General features: G+C 36.6%; 1 protein-coding gene across 1 annotated transcript in view; it reads right to left on the bottom strand.

The window, feature by feature from the left end:
• Window positions 1–23,338, bottom strand: part of LOC150082163 (bestrophin-2a-like) — an 86,426-nt gene that overhangs the window by 43,911 nt on the left and 19,177 nt on the right. Inside the window, exon 3 of the mRNA XM_090379149.1 lies at window positions 5,828–6,403. Coding sequence (XP_090235275.1) covers window positions 5,828–6,006 — 179 coding nt within the window. The 5' untranslated portion in view covers window positions 6,007–6,403. The remainder of the gene's footprint in view (window positions 1–5,827; window positions 6,404–23,338) is intronic.

Genomic DNA, 23,338 nt, shown 5'->3' with positions numbered 1-23,338 from the left:
AGAAACAATATCACACTAACCACTTCATTGACAGGGAGAGTACAAAATTAATTTTGAAATGCTAATTAAGAAACCACAGGGTTAATTTTTTTTAAAGATGAAATATATTTGCCCAAGCTAGTGTTTGCTCATGATCAAACTTTACATAGCATTTTCTAATGTAATTTTAAGAAATGGTATCAAAATTCTGACTAAAGAAATACGAGGTAAGCTGACTTCCATCAATCAAGAATACTACACCAAAAATATTGTCTACAGAGTGGTTATTAATTTAATGCATTGTTAATAATCAACAAAAATCAAAACATTATGTCCAAAGGAACTGGTACTAATATTTTTAACTAACCATTCCTATCTTTTATCAATCAATAATAATTAGTCATGTCATTAATTTTAATGATATATTTTTGAAGTTTACTATATTCAAAGATACTTTAGAATGTGAAGTGATAATTTTAAGAGTTAATACTATTATTCACAAGTTATTTTAGCACAACACACAGTTCAGTAATGTCTTACCCAATGGTACACTGATCTAGTCATTACCTTGTTAATCTTAGTTGTTTTAAGGCTATACGAGTATGTTATTATAAATCTTTAAATAAAATTTAAGTATTAAAAAAAAATCAGAATACTAGAAGCTTCGTGACATTTTCAGGTGATCTTTCACAGTATTGTGAGCACTACCATATGAATTGGACATTCTAACAGCTAATCCATGAAGTACAATTCGCTGGTCTTCATCCAAGATTTATTTCCTGGGCTTTTGCCATTTGCTCAGGGGTTTTTGAGGAGGAAAGCTGACCAGGTCTTGGGTCATCTGCAACAGACTCATGATCCTTTGCTGAATCGCTTGTGCCATTTAAATATGATCGTCCTACCAAGACACTCAATATGATATACTTTATTCATCTCTTTCTAACTGTTTCCAATGCATTTAAAACCCATATGACACAATAACGAATCACAGATCACTGTTTAATCTGTACGATGAACATTTTGGAGCAGGCTAAAATAAAATAAAAAAAAAAATCTTCATACAACACTAGCTTGACAAGTGCTGGCACATACACAGAGTCTGCTCAGTAGCAATCAGGGAGAGCATCTCTACAGGCAGCTGTGAAAAGTTCACGCAATCAACAAAATCTTGCACCAGTCTGTGAATTAAATGATCACCACTTATAGAAACTAATATAACGATATAAGCATTATTACTGAAAAGGCATTTTTTAAAATAACAGATTTTAGAATACTATAAAAATGTGATTTAGAGTATCATAAATCTCAAAGTATTTATTTTAATAAAGACCTCTCAGATCATATTTTGCTGATAAAATATATTTAACTAGAAACAGGTTTCCACTTGCAACCAATCACAACAGCAAGGCATTTAAAGTTACATACATTGCAATGTGTTTAACCTTAAAAGCCTTGAAATTAAATAAATTTTTTGCTGACTTAAAAAAAAAAAACAAAAAAAAAAAAAACAACTTATTTTTAGTATTAGTAATGGCCGCATGGTGCAAGAAAGCCTATGGCTTATGCTGCACCAGCCAAAAAAAAAAATAATAAAAATATTCCGAACAAAACAATGATAAAAACAACAACAAAAAAAAAAAATAATAATAATAATTGATAAAAAAAAAAGGAAATTAAACCTATCATCCTATGCGCTTCCCTTACCCGAAAGTACTATTCAGATGACCTTTGAATTTCCCCAAACTGTCGGCCTCTACCACCCATGAAGGCAACTTATTCCAGTAATTTCTAACTCGCTGGCTAAAATAAAACTTCCTGCAGTCCAATCTAAACATTTCCCCCCCGTAACTTGAATTTATGTCCCCTAGTTCTAGCATCATTTATAATCTTGAAAATTTCATCCTCATTCATTTTACTGATGCCTCTCAGAGCCTTAAACACCTCAATCAAATCTCCTCTAAGGTGTCTAGTTTCCAAACTCTGCAACCCACATATTCGAAGTCTTTCTTCATAAGGACACCCTTTTGCCGATCTCACCAGGCGAGTTACCCGCCTTTGCACCCTTTCAAGAAGCTCGATGTCTTTCTTTAGGTGCGGTCTCCATACTTGAACACAGTATTCCAAGTGTGGTCTAACATAAGCCTTATATAATGGGATTATCACGTCAATATCTCTACTTGCAAAAGTTCGATAGATCATCGATAGGACACCATGGGCCTTCCTTGCAACCTGTTTACAATGCTCAGAGAATTTCATGTCTGACCGTATCGTAACACCCAAGTCCCTTTCCTCCACTACTGGGTTTAGTTGAACTCCACCAAGTGAATAAGTTATTTTGGGATTACTGTTTCCCAGGTGTAATACCTTACACTTTGTTGGATTAAAGCATAGCTGCCATTTTTCTGACCATTCCTGAAGTCTATCTAGGTCTCTCTGAAGAAGCTCAGCGACAGTGATCATTAACTACTCTACCAATTTTAATATCATCTGCAAATTTAGACATCACGCCCTCTATCCCTTCATCAATGTCGTTTATGAAAATCAAAAACAACAGTGGTCCTAATACTGATCCTTGGGGAACCCCACTTCTTACATCAACCCAATCTGAGGAATAGCCATTTATCACAACCCTCTGCCTCCTGCCCTGAAGCCATCCTTCTATCCATCTAAGGATTTTCCCAGTGATTCCAACCTGTTCCAGCTTATAAAGCAACCGTTCATGTGGGACTGAACGGTTGAACAAAAGCTTTGCTGAAATCTAAATAAACAATGTCGAAATTATTCCCTAAATCCAGTTCGTGAGTGACCCTTTCGAAATAGCGAACCGGATTTGTTAAACATGATTTTCCCTTTACAAAACCATGCTGAGTATCCTTGAGAATTTCAATTCGATCCAAATGATCCTGAATTCCACCCTTGATCATTGCCTCCATGATTTTCTCTACTACCGAAGTCAGACTGACAGGTCGATAATTTCCAACTTCACTTTTAGAGCCACCCTTATGTATGGGAGATACATTTGCACTTTTCCAATCCAAGGGAATCTCCCCAGAGTCTAGTGATGCTCGCATAATTAGACTCAATGGTTCAATTTTAGAGCATGGAACCTCAAAGTTGGGTCATAGTACAGCTATACTACTAGCACCATTAAGCAGGTCCGTTTACAATCATGGCTTCATTTTAAAAAGGTTTTTTAATCTTTTCCCCTTGTAAAATTCCCATTGAATTAGAAAAAAATAAGCACTGTATGTCTGAGAAATTCATTGAAATGACTTCACTGGACACTCGAGTGTAGTTTAAAAAAAAAAAAAAAAAAAAAAAGAAAAGACAATTCTGACTTTATTATTATAATACCATAATACTAAAAATGTTTATCTTCAACTACAGATTTTTTTAAAAAATTAAAACTAAGCAATCCTTTATAAGTTATTTCTAAATATTGATTAGGTGCTTTCTTCTCAATCACAAAAACATCATTTACAGGTGACCCCCGCTTAACGCTGATGTTATGTTATTGTTTGTTATTTGGTTTTTAGGAGCATTAGCAACTAAGGCCATATTATTCCGGGGATATGCGCTGGTCATTCCCTGACCTTTCCGCATCCTCCGTATTTGGTGGTCACGGGCTCGAACCTCAGTCTAATCAAGAAGCATGTGCTATGCACTGCTGCTCCTGCCCACCTGGCTATGGAGGTGCCTTTAACACTGATAATTCGTTCCTGAAAAACAGAGCGCTAAACGAGCACTGTATTCCCGTAATGTAACATGTATTTGTGAGTCGCGGTCTATGCCATAGGATATTTCCAAATCAGAATAAAGGGTAGCGAAAAGATGCACAAATATATAATATTAAAAATTTGTACATATAAAATATTCTCCATTACATATGTATATAATTGTGTGGTAAGTAACTACATTACATATCAAAACTTAAAATCATGAATTTATTAATCTGATGGCCCTGGGCTGTCAAGTTTTCGTAACTTTGGTAAATTTTGGGTTGTACTTTGGCTGTCTTCCTAGTAAACTAAAAGGGGTTTTACTTTAAAATCCCTGCAGCATTACCACCCAACAATAAAGTCAACCGATACTTCGCTGCTTTGAAGCTTGACATGTTTTTTTTCTTTTCTTCTTTCGATATGAAACTTCTTTTAGGCATTTGTTTCCAAAAAAGTCCTGTTTCACCTATGTTAAAAACTTGTTGAGAAGTTTAACATCACTCTTCAATAATTTTTAGTTCTTTTTTGAAAGTTTTGGCTCCTTGATCTGCACTTGTGGCTTCTACCTGGATTTTAAATCTATCTTACCAGCCCTTACTAGCTTTAAATGGTTCCAGATTTTATTATCTTTTAAAGGTATACTTTCTTCTTTAGATCATCATATAGGCTAATTGATTTTTTTTTAATAATATTTAACTTAACAGAATTGTGCATTGGATATTACCTTCAATAAAATTATTTAGAAGTCTCTCCATTTCAATTATAATAGCTGGTCTAGTTGCTTGCAGTGGGACAGCTGTCTTTTCTGCTGCTAAAATTAATTCTTTATTTTTTATAATTGTTCTTAGAGTGGAATCTGCCAGTCCTAAATTATTGCACACATCCACTTGTCGCTGAACGGAATCGATTTACTTCAAAACGTATAATTTAATTTAATTTTCAAATTCAGTATTTTTCTTACCTTAGTAGGCTTCGTACCACGTCAAGACATTGTTCCTTTTTAATTCTTATCCGCCATTATTAATATTCGAAAATGTAACTGCATTGCATTAATTATGATACAATGTTCGAGTAAACTAACGATGTCTAACACTGTACCGAGTGATGACTACACTTCGGATAAATGTATATAATGCAAATATTACAAGCAATATACTTGATCTTTTTGTTTTAAATTTTGATCTTGGAACTCCGTAAAAAGTCACCATAGGTGCAATTAGACTAGCGTGGGAGAAAATTTCACTGAGCATGGGAAAATTTGGCAAGTCAGCGTGGAAAACTTTGCTATTCATTTTCAAGCTATCGACTACATCAGATGAAACATTTTCGTTAAACTGTACACTGGTAAAAGAGCATTATAGTGAGTTGTGACAGCGCTAGAGTGAGATATAGGTTATAATATAAAAACAGTGTTATAGCAAATCAGCATAGAGCAAACCACATTATAATGAGGGCCTATAATATTATATTATATATTATAATATAATATTATATTATAATATATAATACTTTTGTAATGTGAATAGAAAAAAAAAAAAAAAAACCTGAAAATTCACACAAAAACATATTCCCTTAAATTTTGAATTCTATACCCTTTGACCAGTTGAGCGAGCACAATATGCCATGACAGTCATTCCTAGTACATATGAGGTCTACTCATTGCACAGTTTTCTCAGTCTCCCTAACAGAAATTTTGAAGTATATCATTAATAAACATTTCTCTTGCACTGCCAAAAAGGAAAAATACCGCCTAAAAATATTTCCGGGTGAAGTAGTTAAAACAATAAGCAATACATCTGTGACATGAACAATACCTTTTATTGTCAGACAATTCTTATCACCAGATCCTAACTATGGGTTTGGGTCCTAGTAAAAATCCATGTTCACATCCTACAAAAGTTTTTTTTTTTTCTTTTAATTATTATTACGTTTTTATTCCAAGGGTTTTTTTATACTTCTCCAACTAAGCCTAATCACCACCACCCACTGGGGCATAGGAAAATGAACCCTTTTTCCTTCCAATATTTTGGCACCCAAAGTCATCACGACACACAAAATAGCAATAAAATTAACCCGTACTTATTATTTAAAAAAAAAAAAAAAAAAAAACTTTAAATAACTATACTTACATTCTTTGATTTCCTGAGAGAATGTATCTGTAAAGAGCACTAAGGCTGTAATACAGACCACAGAAGATCATCATTTCTCTGTACAGCAGCTTATATATGCTACCCCGCCACCTTATAAGCAGTTTTGCAAAACCACAAAGACGAGCCTTTGAAACATTTAATGAGTAGGTAACTGTCATTTTGGTGAGATATTAGCCACTGCACTATAGGAAGCACACAAGTGTACTGAGCACAAATATGAACAAGACAGTATCAACAAAGCTTGGAAAATTTTTTCCACTGAAAATTTTGTAATTCTAGTAAATAAAAATTTTGCTTGGCTATTTAAAGCAGATATATTGTATAGCAGTGCTAAATCATGATAGATCTGATTGCATTCTTGCATGAACTGAGAAGTGAACTTGACTTAAGTATCAAGCAGGACAGTCACAAGATAATAGCAAGAGCTAAAATCTTCTGAAGTAGAAATAGAACCATCATGATGTGGCACTAAACAATGACTACTAGGCACACTTTCCATTGGGTTTAGATTGATAGTGATCCACTTTTATATTCCTTCTTTTAAAGAAAATCAGCCTGAAAGAAAGAAAAAGAAAATTAGACTAATATGCAAAAACTATCAATTAAAATAATTAAGAAATTAGTCACAGGCCACATCAAAATTAAAAAGCAAACATCAAATTCCACACTTTTAGTTATAATTCTGCTTATGCATAATTTTTCATGTATCGTATTTACAAAAGAGATAAGCTAGTTATATGTGTATATGCACGGCACACTTTTTTGGAATCAAACTATTGAAAAACACTGCAGATGTCATCTGGATAAGTATTTTATTCAGCAGCATACTACTTCATCACCATGTTCTGTTTTCATCCCGCAATAGTGGTTTTCACCCTCAACTGTGATGGCATCTCCTGCCAGCCACTAAGCACTGATTTCCAGTAAGTAAATTTTCATAAGTACTTCCTCGTAACTAATCAATTTCCTCTACATTCAATTAAAAATAAAATCTAAAACTTGTGGATTATAGTATCACATTTTCATAAAAAATTCCACACAGTGTTTTATCCTGATTTTACATCAGTATTGATTTAGAATCTATATTATATTTAGGAAATACATTAGAGCTATTAACACTGAAGTGTTACAATTCAATAGACAATACTTACTAATTGGTATGATAACTGGAATAAACACTTTATTCTGCAGTCCTAACTACAGAAAAAAAAAACTCTTTTGTCTAATGCACAACCAGGCACAGACTGGTAACTAAGCAGCTGTGGAAAATGCCAATACAGGCCAGATCATCGAGGTGTTAGCATGGCATGATGTGCAAAATTTAACAATATCAGTTTAAAAGCTCTATTTTAAAAGAACAATTATATACAATGAAATTTTAAGAAATTTATAGAGGGTGTCCCAAAAGTCTTGGAGAGATTTTATTTAGCAATGAATCTGATTTGACAATCCCCTCACCCACCAACAAAGTACTGTTTGTCACTACTGAAAATGGAATCCTGGACTGTAACAAAGATTACTATTTAAGATAACAGCTGTTTCAATGCTGGCTATCAAAGAACTTTTTAGATTTCAAATGAACGCAAGTTCTGTTGTTTCTGATCGAGCTATTTGGTAACACATTACCAAATATCATTCAAGAAAGGATGTCATATAAGCATGATCTCAGAAAAAAAAAATCCCACCACACTGCTCTGATGATGCATCGAGGCAATTAAACGTTCCCAAAAGTTCTTTACTGAATCTTGAGAAGAGTTATCCATCTGTACCTATACAAAATTCAAATTTCTCAAGAAATTAAACCATAAGATCAGTCAGATATATGCTAACAAAAATTGTGGATCTGTGCAATAAAAATTAAGACACCATTATAAATTAATAACAAGTCACATTGCCAATTTTCATCTTAATAAATTAGTGATCAAACAAAATTTAAGTACAATGTATGGGGTTCTGAGAATTCACACCAAATCATTAAGAAATAGCCTGACATAGTAGTCAGGAATGAGAGTGCAATAGCACAAGCTCTGAGTGGACTGTGGTTAAAGTCCGTGTGGCTGTTAAATATGACTTACAATCGTTGCAGCAGTAGTAGCAAATGATGCAAGAAAGCAAGCTTACATAGCATCAGCAAAAAAAAAAAAAAAACTACACACATCACCCATCCATAGACTGCAAGAATTTGTCTAGTTCTTCCTTGAATTTATTCAGACCAATTACTTCCACAACAAGAGATAGGGCCCGTCACCACCAAATATGGAGGATGCAGAAAGGTCAGGAAATGACCACCGCATATTCCCGGAGCAATATGGCCTTAGTTGCTAATGCTCCTAAAAAAACCAAATAACAAACATGCACTCCCGTACATCTATCCTACAACTCCTCCCCAAACTTAAATTTATATCCCCTCATGTGTGTAGTCTCAGTAAAAGGAAGAATGTCATTAACATTCAGCTTCCCCAATCCATTCAAGGCCTTAAACACCTCAATCAGATCACCTTGCAGGTGCCTAGTCTCCAGATGCTGCAATTTACAGAACTGAAGCCTTTCTGGATAAGAGTATCCTTTTGTTCCCTTCACAAACTGGTTGCCCATTTCTACACCCATTCCAGCAGTTCTACATCCTAAAGTGAGGCCTCCAGACCTGTATATATTACTCTAGATGCAGCCTAACCATGGCATTATACAAAAGGATAATCATCCCCTTATCGCCTACTAGCAAAGTTTCTGTATATCATTGACAAAATCCCATGAGCTGTCCTAGGAGCATATCTGTACTGCTCAAAAAATTTCATGTCTGACTGACTGCACAATTACCCCTAGGTCTTTTTCATTTTCCACTACCCTGAGTGTAGTACAACACAGTTGGTAAGTTACTCTGGGGTTACTGCTACCCATGTACAATACCCTGCATTTGTGAATATTAAACTTCAATTGCCATTTCTCAGCCCATCGACCAATTTTCCTAGATCTTGTTGCAGTAGCTCACCCTGATGATTATCGTTAACTACCTTGCCAACCTTCGTATCATCTGCAAACTTAAACATTAAGCCTAAGATACCTTCATTAATATCGAAAACAACAATGGACCCAACCTGGGGAAACTCCACTAATAACATTAGTACACAAAAAAGCAGTGCCCGTTGATAACCACTGTCTTCTTCACTTAACCATCCCTTTATCCATAGCAGTAACTTGCACTTAATGCCACATTGCTCCAGTAAGTACAGCAATCTTATGTGCAACAGTATCAAAAGCCTTCCTAAAATTTGTATGTGAAAACAAAATCAGCTTAACCCCTTTCAGAAAAGGGTCACAAATTTAATAGTTAATCAGAAAAAAAAAAAAATGTTAAAAATGCTACAGCATGTTCAGTAATTACTCATTTTTTTTATTGATTCCAATTTTACTACAAAGTATACCTGGAACCAACTCTTGGCAAGCAGTTTGTAACTCACTCTCGGCTTTTTTAAAAATATTTCCATGTTATATAACACTTGAATAATCTATATAGATAAAAATAAAATATTAACTTGGCTTTACACAGTAATCAAATTTGGGTATGTCACGTACTTTCATCACCAGGCATTTTAGGCTGCTTTAATGCTTGCTTAGCTGATGAAGTCATTGGTACCTTTGCCAGCGTAAATTTTCCATTTTTTGTACATATTTGGTTATGTGTTTGTTTGTTACTGTTATATATAATCATATAATAATCAACCTTTTATAATTGTAAATAAAGTTACTTGCCTATTTTGATAATTTTAGTATACTATTTGTATGCAATAAGGGGAGAAATTCTAAATTTTACTGTTACTTTGAATAAGGATCATAAATATTCTTTTAGTGGCAGGCATGGTGCATAGGTATATAAAGAAATGGAATTTGGTGAAATAATGATCACTTCGGCCTGCATAGAGAGTAATATGGTTTTTATTTTTTTAAGAATTACAGATTATTCTCAGACATTTCATGATATTCTCGTATAACTTGTTCAGTTAATTCTTGTAATGCTAATGCACCATCAGCCTCACATACCAAACCTTGGAATGTAAGGCTGATGGTGTTATAAGGATAGCATTACATGAATTCACTGAAGAAGTGTACCACTTCTTCCAGGGTGTACCATTTTGTGGTACTTTGTGTACCACTTCTTCATGTGAAGAAGTGGTACACCAAGTACCATGAAATTACTGAAAATAATCTGTAATTCATTAGGAAATTAAAAGCAGATTACACTACATGCATGTTGAAATGATAATTATTTCACCAAATGATTGTATGGGTAAGAAAGGGGAAACAGGCAATTTTAAAAACTGGTTTGTAGGTAAGAGTATGGTGGGGAGGATTGTGTCACCTGACATACCTTGTCCACCACTTTGTGCCATTTAGTATCCATGGAACAGTGGAGTGGTGCACAATGTGCTTTCACAATCAAGTTATTTTACAAAACCAATGACAGTTACAAGGATGCTTGACATTTCTTTCACATTCACTTTACACATAAGCACCAAGATCCTGTACCATCTGCCCGTGTCACTGAAACATGTAATTAAACATAATTACATGAAATATATAATTATGTAACTAAAACATAAAATATGTAATTTTAAAGAAATTAGTTCTGTTTGCAAAAAGAAGTGTCCACGTGGAACAAGAACCATCCTTGCACCAGAAATATTGCAGCTGTCAGAACCACTCTCACACAGAGTCCAAAGCATTCTGCACGTTGGCATGCAATGTCATTGAACTTATCCAATAGGAGTGTATGACAAATACTCCTGATTTGGTTATTGGCAGTGGTTCTACATGCATTAAGAATCTTCAGGTAAAAGACCCACTGGGTGGCAGTGAACACAGTGTACTAATGTAGAATTTAATTAAAGACATAACTACTGTCAAAGGGAAAAGCTTTTGCTTTTGTAAGGGTGGCTACAATGGTCTCAGACAGTTTTAAAATTCTATGCAATGGGACAAACTGATGATGTTACCAACAACAAATTCTAAATGGGAAGCATTCAGGGAAGTAATCATAGAAGCTACTGGGCTATTCATATCAACTAAGAAATACTGCTTCAGACTTAGAATTAAATGGATGTCAGATGAAATGATGAGACCTGTGGCAGAAAAGAAAATTGCATGGGATGCATATAAATTATCAAGTGATACAGAAACCTACAGTAGATATAAAACTAGGCTGTTATCAAGTCACAAAGGAGATGACAATGATATATCTCATGATATGCCTAGGCAAGAGAAGACATATCATGAGAAATCTCTGGCAAAGAATGAAAAAAAAAAAGCAGAAAAAATATAAGCAAAGACTTCTTTACTTATATTAACAGTAGGGGTTGAATCACATTGATTTTGATGGTTTTAACTGTTGTAAATTCTTCTCAGATTGCTATAAACTGAACAGGTATTTTGCATCTACATTCACACATAAGTTCTTTAGGGACAGAAATGCCAGAGGTTCATCAAAATCTAACAGGTAGCTAAATGGTTCTGTGATAACCAAAAGGAAAGTGAAAGAGACATTGTTGAAGGTAAATATAAAAAGGTATCTGGGGTAGATGGGCTCAACCCAATTATATTAAGAGAGGCAGCAAAGGAGGTAAGAAAACTCTTAGCCGTAATTATGAGGATATCTTTGGATACAGAGGAAGTCCCTATGACTGGAGATTAGCATTAGCATTAGCATTAGTAGAGGCATTTGATGCAAGAAAGCAAGCTTATGCAGCATCAGCCAAAAAAAAAAAAAAAAAAAAAAAACCCACTTCCACTTCACCCCTCTGTTCGTTCAAAATACCTGTCCAGCTGAGCCTTAAACTTATTTAGGCTATCAACTTCCACGACAAGGGATGGAAGTCTGTTCCACCCACCAACCACCCGCTGGCTAAAGGCAAATTTCCGCACATCTATCCTACATCTGTCTTTCCTCAATTTGAATTTATGCCCTCTCAGGTGATTTTTCTGAGCTAGAGGAAGAATCCCATCAGCATTGAGCATGCTCAAACCATTCAAGGCTTTGTACACCTCTATCAGATCACCCCGCTGGTACCTAGTTTCCAGACACTGTAATTTGCAAAACTTAAGCCTTTCTTCGTAAGAGAACCCCTTTGTCCCATTCACCAATCTAGTTGCCCTTCTCTGTACTCGTTCCAGCAGCTCTACATCCTTCCTGAAATGAGGCCTCCAGGCCTGTATACAGTACTCTAGGTGTGGCCTGACCATTGCCTTATACAAGGGAATAATCACCTCCTTATCCCTGCTAGAAAAATTCCTATATATCATTGACAATACACCATGAGCTACTCTTGCAGCTCGTCTGCACTGCTCAGAGAACTTCATATCTGCCTGCACCACCACCCCCAGGTCCCTTTCATTCTCTACCACTGTCAGTGTAGTACCACAGAGTTGATACGTTGCTCTGGGGTTGCTGTTTCCCATATGTAGTACTTTACATTTGTCAATGTTAAACTTCATTTGCCACCTCGAAGCCCATCTGCTCAACCTTTCCAAATCCTGTTGCAGCAGCATAGTGTCAGTAGTGTCCTTGACAACCCTGCCAACCTTCGTATCGTCTGCAAACTTGGACATTAAGCCTGATATACCATCATCAATATCATTTATAAATACAGAAAACAATAAAGGCCCCAATACTGAACCCTGAGGGACTCCACTAATAACATTAGTCCACGATGAGCAGTGTCCATTGATTACCACTCTCTGTCTTCTCCCCCTCAACCACCCCTTTATCCATAGCAGCAACTTGCCTCCAATGCCACACTGCTCCAATTTGTGCAGCAGTCTTCCATGTGCAACAGTATCAAAAGCCTTTCTAAGATCCAAGTATATAATATCAAAGTTATTCCCTGCATCCAGTTCTTTTGTGACTGCATCATAGTATCCAATCAAATTGGTCAGGCAAGACTTCCCCTTAACAAAACCATGCTGTGTCCTAGCTATAACTGAAGTCTTGTCTAGATGATCCTGCAGTGCTTCTTTCACCAGTGCCTCCATTAATTTTCCGGGAACAGAAGTTAAACTCACAGGTCTATAATTACTTGTGTCAGCCTTTGATCCCCCTTTGTGAATTGGGGTCACATTTGCACATCTCCAGTCAATGGGTACCTCCCCTGAGTCCAAGGAAGCTCTCATAATTATGGCTAAGGGTTTGCTTACCTCCTTTGCTGCCTCCTTTAATATAACTGGATAGATCCCATCCACCCCAGGTGCCTTTCTTGTGTTTATCTTCAACATTTTCTCCTCCACTTTGCTCTCAGTTATTACAAGATTCTCTAGCTTACTGCTAGAGTTGAATACACCTCTGGCATTCCCCTCGCTGAATAACTCCTCATGTGTGAATGTCGATGCAAAATATTCATTTAGTTTGTTAGCTACCCGAGCAGGGTCATCAACAGTTGACCCATCGATCTCAAGTGGACCAATCTGATTCATCCCCTTCCTTCTAGAGTTTACATAAGTAAAGAACTCTTTGCTGTTTTTCTTCGCATCCCTTGCCAAGGATCTCTCGTAATCTGCCTTCGCCTGCCTAACCTCCTTTGTAACTTGGTTACAGATCAACTTGTATCTATCATAGGCTTCCATGTCACCCATTAATTTATATGTATCCCATGCATTTTTCTTCTCTGCCACATGTCTCATTAGTTCATCTGACAACCATTTAGGCCTAAACCTTGAACAATATTTCTTAGTTGGTATGTAAAGCCTAGTAGCTTCCACAATAAGTTCTTTGAATGCTTCCCATTTTGAATTTGCTGTTGGCAATATCATCAGTTGATCCCACTGTATAGAATTTAAATACTGTCTCAGTCCATTGTAGTCGCCTTTACGAAAGCAATACCCCTTCCCTTTACCCCTAATGGTAGTTACCTCTTTGAGTAACTCCCACTTCAGCACACTGTGATCACTGCCACCAAGTGGTTCATTTATCTGCAGATTCTTAATGCATGAAGAATCACTACTGATAATCAAATCAAGAGTATTACTCCCTCTAGTTGCCTCCCGAACATGCTGATGTAGAAAACAATCATCCAATAAATCCCCAAAAGCCTTGCTACTGTGTGAGTGACCAGCCCCCAAATTCCAGTCAATATCTGGGAAATTAAAATCCCCCATTATAAGACTCTCTGATTTACTGGCCCACTCTATTTCTCCGAACAGTTTCTTATTATACTCATCAGAGTCATTAGGCCTATAGCACACTCCTACTCTCAATTTTGATCTCCCAATGCTTATGTCACACCAAACTGACTCGACACTGCACTGTCCAGCGATGTCGACTGGCTTCACTTCCTTGGATTTTATGTGTTTTTTAACTAATAGCATAACCCCTCCTCCCTTCCTATCCTGTCTATCCTTTCTGTAGACATTGTACTCCCCAAATTCCAGTTCTGCATTTCTTATATCTGTGTGACACCACGTCTCTGAAATCCCCACAATATCTGCCTTTGATGTTTTGAGCAATACCTCAAATTCATCAAATTTATTTACTAAACTCCTAGCATTGGTGTACACACAAGTATACATGCACCTGTTCTTTTTCTTAGCTACCCTAACACAACCCATGTGTTTACTTGTACCCCAATGATTCCCAGCAGTCTCTGAAATATCCTGCATCTTATTTTCCAGGCTGCGGCTCATTCCAATAGAAGCAGTGCAAGAATCACTTTCACCTCTGCCAGTGGCTACTGTTAATCTATTAGTCCTTGTATCCCCCCAATCTAGCAGTTTTCCGACCCACCTAACATTGCCTCGATAGCATCAGCAAACATTCTTGCACCCTTTCTATTTAAGTGTATCCCATCCCTGTAGAAGCAGTCTCTCCTGTTAACAAGTACAGACCAGGCTGAAAAAAATTCTACCCCTTGAGCCCTGCACAATCTTTCCAGGGCCGAATTGATTGACAGGGCTCTCATCATATACTGTGCAAATGTATCCCCAATTCAAAAAATGGGGGGGGGGTATCAAAAGGTAACAAGTATTTACAGACTTGTTAGCTTAACCTCTATTCCAAGGAACTAGAATAATGGATAGAGAAGTAATACAGTACCACCGAGATAGGAATGCAATTCTGTTGCAGTCACAGCATGGAGTTCTTAAGAGACTATCTTAACTGAACAATCCGATTGGATACTATGATGCAGTAAACAAAGCAACTGATGCAAAAAATAATCCCGATATCAAGATTTTGGAAAAGCTTTTGATGCTGTTGCACATAAAAGACTACTATACAAATTGGGATAGTGTGGCAATAAGGGAAAATTACTGCTTTTTATAAAGAGATGGTTGAGCAAGAGAAGACAGAGCAATTATTAATGTACACTGCCCATCACGGACTAATACTGTTAGTGGTGTTCCCACACACACAGTTCAGTGCTGGGGCCCTATTTGTTATTGTTATTTGTTTAAGGAGCATTAGCAACTAAGGCCATATTGCTCCGGGGATATGAGGTGGTCATTCCCTGACCTTTCTGCATTCTCCGTATTTGGTGGGCACAGGCTCGAACCCCGGTCTAATCAAGAAATGTGTGCTATGCACTGCTGCTCCTGTCCACCTGGCTACGGAGACAACACCCTATTTGTTGTTTTTTATATTTATTAATGATACTAATAAAGGTATAGCAGGTTTAATGTCTAAGTCTGCAGGTGATACATTGGTTGGCAAGGGTGGTTAATAACAGTAATCAGGGTAAACTACTACAACAAGATCTAGAAAAATTAGGCAGAAAGGCTGAGAAATGGCAGCTGAAGTTTAACATTGAAAAATGGCACCTCCGTAGCCAGGTGGGAATGAGCAGCAGTGCATAGCACACGCTTCTTGATTAGATTGGGGTTTGAGCCTGTCACCACCAAATATGGAGGATGCAGAAGGTCAGGGAATGACCACCACATATCCCGGAGCAATATGGCCTTAGTTGCTAATGCTCCAAAAAACCAACCAAACAAACAAAACATTGAAAAATGCAAGATACTGCATATGGACAGCAGTAATCCAAGATTAATGTACCCACTGTGTTGTAACACACTCAAGGTAGTGAAAAATGAAAAAGACCAGGAGGTAACTGTGCAATCAGATATAAGGTTCACAAGCAATGCAGATGGGCCGACAGGACAGCTCATGGGGTTTTGTGAATGATATACAGGAACTTTGCTAGCAGAGATAAGGAGGTGATTATACCACTGTACACAAGGCAATGGTAATTCTAAATCTTGAATACAGGTCTACAGGTCTCATTTTTGGAAGGATGTAGATCTGCTGGAATGGATGTAGAGAAGGGCAAAGAGATTGGTGAAGGGAACAAAAGGATAGTTACCAAAAAAAGGCTTCAGTTCTGCAAATTGCACTGTCTGGAGACTAGGCACTTGTGAGGTGATCTGATTTAGGTGTTTAAGGCTTTGAACGGATTAAGCAAGCTTAATGCTGATAGCATTCTTCCTCAGACTACACATACGAAGGGACAAATTCAAATTCAAAGGATGGTTGCAAGGCAGGAATTTGGAGATTTGCCTTCAACACAGTAGATGGTTGATCATTGGAACAAATTTCCATATGCTGTTGTGGTACAGGGTAATTAATAAAGTCAAGGAAGAACTAAACAAATAACTGATAACTGGAGGGCAGGTGGTGTGGGAATTTTTTTTTTTTTTTTTACATTGATGCTTTATAAGCTTGTTTTTTGTATCATATGGTCACTACTAATAATACTTAGATACAAGTAAAGTGACTGGCACTATTCCAACCAAGACTCCAGCACAAACTGGAGCCAAGTTACTACCATAGATAAAAACATTGCCTGAATGGCAGAAGACAGAGGGTGCTTATAAATGGGCACTGCTCTTCTTGGACTAATGTTGTTTGTGGAGTCCCTCAGTGTTCAGTCCTGGGCCCCTCACTGTTCACAGTAGTAATGATATCAAAGAAGGCATATCAAGCTTATTGTCTAAGTTTGCACATGATATAAAGGTTGGCAAGGTGGTTAATGACAAAATCAAAGAATACTACTGCAGAAGGACCTAGATAAATTAGGCAGGCAGCTGATAAGTGTCAAATGAGGTTTAATTATTTGTAAATGCAAGGTACTGCACATATGGGCAGCATTAATAACATACCCAGAATAACATACAAATTTGTATAAATTAAGTGGTACCACACTCAAGGTGGAGAATGAAAGAGAGCAAGGAATAATTGTACAGCCTGACATGAAATTATCTGAGCAGATGCACTTCTAGAACAGCTCAAGCAATTATGTCAAGGGTATACAGGAACTTTGCCAGCAGAGACTAGGAGATGATTATTCCACTGTAAAAGGCAATGGTTATGCCAGATCTTGAGTTTTTTTGCTTTCAGTGAGAGGGTAATTGATTGTTGGAACAGACTACCATCTGGTATTATTGAAGTAGGCAGTCTGAATAAATTTAAGGAAAAATTAAACATATATTGTTAGAGAGGCTGGACAGATGAGGTGGGATAGTAGATTAATTTTTTTTTTTTTTTTTTTTTTTTTTGCTGATACTATATAAGCATGTTTGCTTGCATCATTTGCCACTACTACTAATGTGTCTCCATAGCCAGGTGGGCAGGAGCAGCAGTGCGTAGCACACGCTTCTTGAGTAGACAGGGGTTCGAGCCTGTGACCACCAAATACGGAGAATGCAGAAAGGTCAGGGAATGACCACCACATATCCCGGAGCAATATGGCCTTAGTTGCTAATGCTCCTAAAAACCAAATAAAAGCAACTACTACTAATAATAATAATTTTCAAAGATATTTTATTGTTGACAGTATTAAATGATAACATGATCAAAGCTTTCCAATAAAAACCAAGCAACTTTTCGAATAAGAACTTTTTTTTTCATTAAACTGAATTGAGCAGTAGTATTGCTCAATTTTGTGAAAATGGTATTCAGGTAGTTTTTTTTTTTTTCTCTCTCCCCGGAACACCTTTTTATAACTGATTACTTGAAAAAGGTATTAAGTTTTTTGAATTTTACTTCAAGTGTACCTTTCACATGTAGACTGCAATGCTTATTAATTTTATATAAATCTCTTCATTTTTTTTGATAATAATTAAATTTTGCAATTTTTTCCCCCCCACAAAAATACTTATTAGTTTTAAAGAGAAGTTTCTTAACTATGCTTTAAATTTTTTCATAAAAAATGTTGGTAACAAAATATTAACACAAAATTTCTCTGCCAAATTTAACTTTGTGAGGGCATTAATTGTAGTAAACACTTCAGCATTACTTCACTCCAAATTAAACCAATACTTGAGTACTGTATACAGTTCTGGAGGCCTCACTTTAGGAAGTGATGTAAATCTGCTGGAACAGGTGCAGAGAAGGGCAACCAGATTGGTGAAGGGAACAAAATGGTGCTCTTACCTAGAAAGGTTTCAATTCTGCAAATTGCAGCATCTTGAGACCAAGCACATGCAGGGAGATCTGATTGAGGTGTTTAAAGCTTTGTCTGGATTAAATAAGCTGAATGTTAAATGGTATTCTTCCACTTGCTGAGACTATATGCACAAGGTGGCATACATTCAAGTTGAGGAAGAATGGTTACAGGACACATGTGGAAGTTTGCCTTCAGCCTGCTGGTGGTTGACATTGGAACAGGCTCCCATCTGTTGTTGTGGAAAGGGATGAATTGAATAAATTCAAGGGAGAACTAGACAAATTCTTGGAGGGTATGGGGAGATGAACGTTTTTTTTTTTTTTTTTTTTGCTGATGCTATATAAGTTTGCTTTCTTGCATAATTTGCCATTACTACTGCTTACAAAAAACATATAAAAATTTAAATATATCAATGGGGAAAAAACAGATAATAAAATATCTGTGTATGTAACAAATATTATAAACAGGAAATAGTATCATATCCTTTTTTCCACCAAAGGTTCTTGTAACATTCACTACAGGAAAATTCTGCACAAATGAAATAAGTGGCAATGCATCACGTTGTCTGCCCATCATTATTATTATTTTTAATTGCTATTATTTCTATTTTTTGCACAAATGGCCTTCCTTACATATCACCAGCTGTACATGTATTATCGCTAAGAATGTAATCAAAATAGCATTATTGCCTTTGTTCATAATGCAGGATACTAATGCAACCTTTATTATCAGCAGTGATCATTTGTGTATTAAGAATTTGCAGATAAATGAACCTAAAGATATAATTATTATCAGGGGTAAAGGAAAGGGTTTTTTCTTCTGTAAAGGTGAGTACAGTGGTCTCAGTTTTTAAATTCTGTACAGTGGGATCAACTGACGATGTTACCAACAGTAAATTCTAAGTGGGAAGCAGTCAAGGAATTAATTGTGGAAGCAACTAAAAGTTTCATACCTATTAAGAAATATTGTTCGAGGTTTAGGCCTAAATGGTTATCAAATGAACTAATGAGACTCGTGACAGAGAAGAAAAATGCACGGGATGCACATAAATTATCAAGTGACTCAGAAGCCTATGGCAGATATAAGCTAGTCTGTAATCAGGTCACAAAGGAGGTTAAGGCAGGCAAAGGCAGATTAGAAGAAATGCTTGGCAAAGGATGCTAAGAAAAACAGCAAGGATTTCTTTACTTATATAAACTCTTAAAAGGAAGAAGGGGATGAATCTAATTGGTCCACTTGATATTGATGGTTCGCTGTTCATGATCCTGCTCAGATAGCAAACAAACTGAATGAGTATTTTGCATATACATTCACACAAGGAGTTATTAAGGTTTGAAAATGGCAGAAGGTTATCAAATTGTAGCAGGGTGCTTAATGATTTTGTAATAACTGAGAGCAAAGTGGAGCAGAAATTGTTGAAGTTAAAGATAAGAAAGGCACCTGGGGTGGATGGGATCTATCCAGTTATATTAAAGGAGGCAGCAAAGCAGCTAAGCAAACCCTTAGCCATAATTATGATAGCATCCTTGGACTTAGGGGAGGTCCCCACGGACTGGAGATGTGCAAATGTATCCCCAATTCACAAAGGGGGGGATCGAAGGGTGACACGAGTAATTACAGACCAGTTATTTTAACTTCTGTTCCGGGTAAAACAATGGAGTCACTGGTTAAAGATGCATTGCAGGATCATCTAGACAAGACTGCAGCAATAATTCAGACACAGCATGGGTTTGTTAAGGGAAAGTCTTGTCTGACAAATTTGATAGGATATTATGATGTGGTTACAAAGGAACTGGATGCAAAAAATAATTTTGATATCACATATTTGGATTTCAGGAAAGCTTTTGACACTGTTGCGCATGGAAGACTATTGTACAAATTGGAGCAGAATGGTATTAAGGTAAGTTGCTACAATGGATAAAAGGATGGTTGAGTGGGAGAAGATAGATAGATGGTGGTAATCAATGGGTGCTGCTCTTCGTGGACTAATGCTATTAGTGGAGTCTCACAGGGTTCAGTGTTGGGTCCACTGTTGTTTTGTATATTTATCAATGATATTGATGAAGGTATATCAGGCTTAGTGTTGAAGTTTGCAGATGATACAAAGGTTGGCAGGGTTGTTAATGACAGTAATGGCAACTGAAGTTTAACCTTGACAAATGCAAAGTACTGCATATGGGTAGAAGTAACCCCAGAGAAATGTACCAACTGTGTGGTACTACACTTAAGGTGGTAGAAAATGAAAAAGAACTGGCAGTAATTGTGCAGTCAGATATGAAGTTTTCTGAGCAATGCAGACAGGCTGCCAGGGCAGGTCATGGGGTTTTGTCAATGATATATAGGAATTTTGCTAGCAGGGAGAAGGAAGTGATTGTCCCTCTGTATAAGGCAATGGTCAGGCCACGCCTTGAGTACTGCGTACAGGTCTGGAGGCCTCATTTTAGGAAGGATGTAGATTTACTTGAGCGTGTACAGAGAAGGGCAACAAGATTGGTGAGGGGAATGAAGGGATCCTCTTACCAAGAGAGGCTTAAGTTCTGCAAATTGCAGTGGCTGGAAACTAGGCACCTGCACGGTGATCTGATTGAGGTGTATAAGGCCTTGAATGGGTTGAGCACGCTGAATTCTGAGGGGATCCTTCCAGTTGTTCAGATTACGAACCTAAGGGGGCATAAATTCAAATTAAGAAAAGGCAGATGTAGAATAGATGTGTGGAAATTTGCCTTTAGCCAGCGGGTGGTTAATTGCTGGAACAAACTTTCATCTGTCGTTGTGGAAGTTGATAGGTTGAATAAATTTAAGGAGGAACTGGACAGGCATTTGGAGGGAATGGTGCGATTTTTTTTTTTTTTTTTTTGGCTGATGCTGCATACGCTCATACACTTGCTTTCTTGCATCACATGCCACTACTACTACTACCTTCCTGAAATGAAAATACTGCTTAGCTAATTACCATTTGTGGTTAGCCAATTTACTATTTGTGGCTACAAACTATACCAAAATTTCTCTTATTTTTCATAATACCTATGCATGCCAGTGCTGAACTTTGAGAAGCTTTTAGTGGGAAACATGACATTATGATGAAAGTGTTTTGCTACATGAGCTCTACTTGACCAAATACAGTGGAGTAACATAAGTGTCAATGTGTGGATCCATAGATCCCCTCAACTTATACAAGGTAAACAACAACAAAAACAGGTGGGAAAAATCAGCACACATAAGGAGGCCTCCATAGCCCAATGATCAGGAGCGGGATTGCAGCAGCACACACTCTTTCAGTAGAACAGGGTTCAAGCCCCTGACTGCTAAATACAGTTGATCTCCCAACCTGCACTGGACCAGTGTGGCAGATTATGGTCCATTTTTCCCAACATGAATTGTTGAGGAGGCTTCCATCCTGCAGTGGGTTGATAATGGCTGCAGTTTTTTTTTTTTTTTTTTACAAGACTAAATGCTGGCAGCATCATTACTCTTTCTGAGATGAAGCACAATGGTATAAAAATTCAAATTTTAAAAGCTGTTGAAATAAACTTCCAACCTAGCATTGTGGAGGAGGGTAGGTTGAATAAATTTAAGGAAGATTTAGACTAATTATGGGAAGGAATAGGCAAACAAGGATTTTTTTTTTTTTAGGTGATGTTGTATCAGCCTTGCTTCATATTGCTAATACAATACTAAAGACACTATTAAAATGAGACAAAAAGGAACTACTAATCACCAACCAGTGCATCACCAGAATTATATATATATTTTCCCATCTCACAAGGCCTGTTTCTAGAAATCTATATTCTGCTGCTCTAGCAATTTAAAAATAAAAACCATTTTTATTAAAGCCTGACAATTTTGCAGACAACTTATCTATTCCATTTCTTCAGTTTGGTTACAAAATGAGGAACCATTCAAGTACGGTCAGAAACCAGAAAGTTAGATGTGATATAAGTGCAATATATTGTTGATATTTTAAAATATTTTGCAATATCAAAAGTAATTGATATGCAAAATCAAAATTGCAAAAAGTAATATCAAAAAATAATGTAATAAAAAAGGACTTTTTTTTAATTACATTATATTAGATATCTGTCCCACAGAAATTGGATATTTCTGTGGGACAGATTTTTTTTAAATTTTTTTAGCTTAATTTGGCTCCAAAGATAAGAGTTCAAGGATAAAACCTCTTAGATTTGAAGATCAGATTAAAAGATAAAAGCAACTACAAATTTTAATGGGTAAAAATCAAAAATTATCTGCCACTGCCTGGTGGGATGGCATATAATCTCATATGATGAATCATTTAAGTTGCCTAAGTGGTGGGGGAGGTAGGGGTAGAATACTATTTGGGAATAACACATCCTCCAACTCAGTAAATCCATGGTTGCCTAATCCCTCTTGCTCTCTCCCCCTCCAGGCCACTATCCTTGAACCCAGATATTACTTACAGTCAAAGACAACAGCTCTGAATGCATAATTTTTAGTTACATATTATCTCAGCATGCCATGTTATTCAAAGAGTACATCAGATCAAATAAGTTCACAAGCTAAAAAAGAGGACTGCTTCAGGTTATGTACAATTTTGGTTATGTTACAGGGCTCAACTGAATCCTATTGTCAGGTCCAAAGGTGAGTAAATATAGCAAATCATAATGAGAGTAATTTCAAATTTAAATATATAATGTTAACTTTACAATTTAAATACATTGTTAGAATATACTAAAATATTAATTACAAGGCAATTTTAGAAAATACACAAAGATAAACAGAGTATATAATGCCTACCTTGTATATAAAAAAAAAAAAAATGAAGATAATGAATAAGAAAGTCCTGGGCTGGGCTGGGCTGGGCTGAGAGACTGAATGGGAAGTCCATTATCAACTTTTATATACACACACACACTAATCCAAGTTGGTCATGTGATAGAATATGACCAATGAGAGATGACTAAGGAGGAACCAAAACACCCTGAAACCTGGAGTAGATTATCAGATAAGCTGATAGGTGGAGAACTAAACATCTCTGGAAACAAGAGTAGTGAGCACCTGAACAAATGAAAAACAAAGGACTATAGCATGA

Source organism: Mastigoproctus giganteus, chromosome 8 (genome assembly GCF_048544385.1).
Source record: "Mastigoproctus giganteus isolate SK-2022 chromosome 8, ASM4854438v1, whole genome shotgun sequence".
NCBI lineage: Eukaryota > Metazoa > Arthropoda > Arachnida > Uropygi > Thelyphonidae > Mastigoproctus > Mastigoproctus giganteus.
This window is presented reverse-complemented; position numbering and strand designations above follow the sequence as displayed.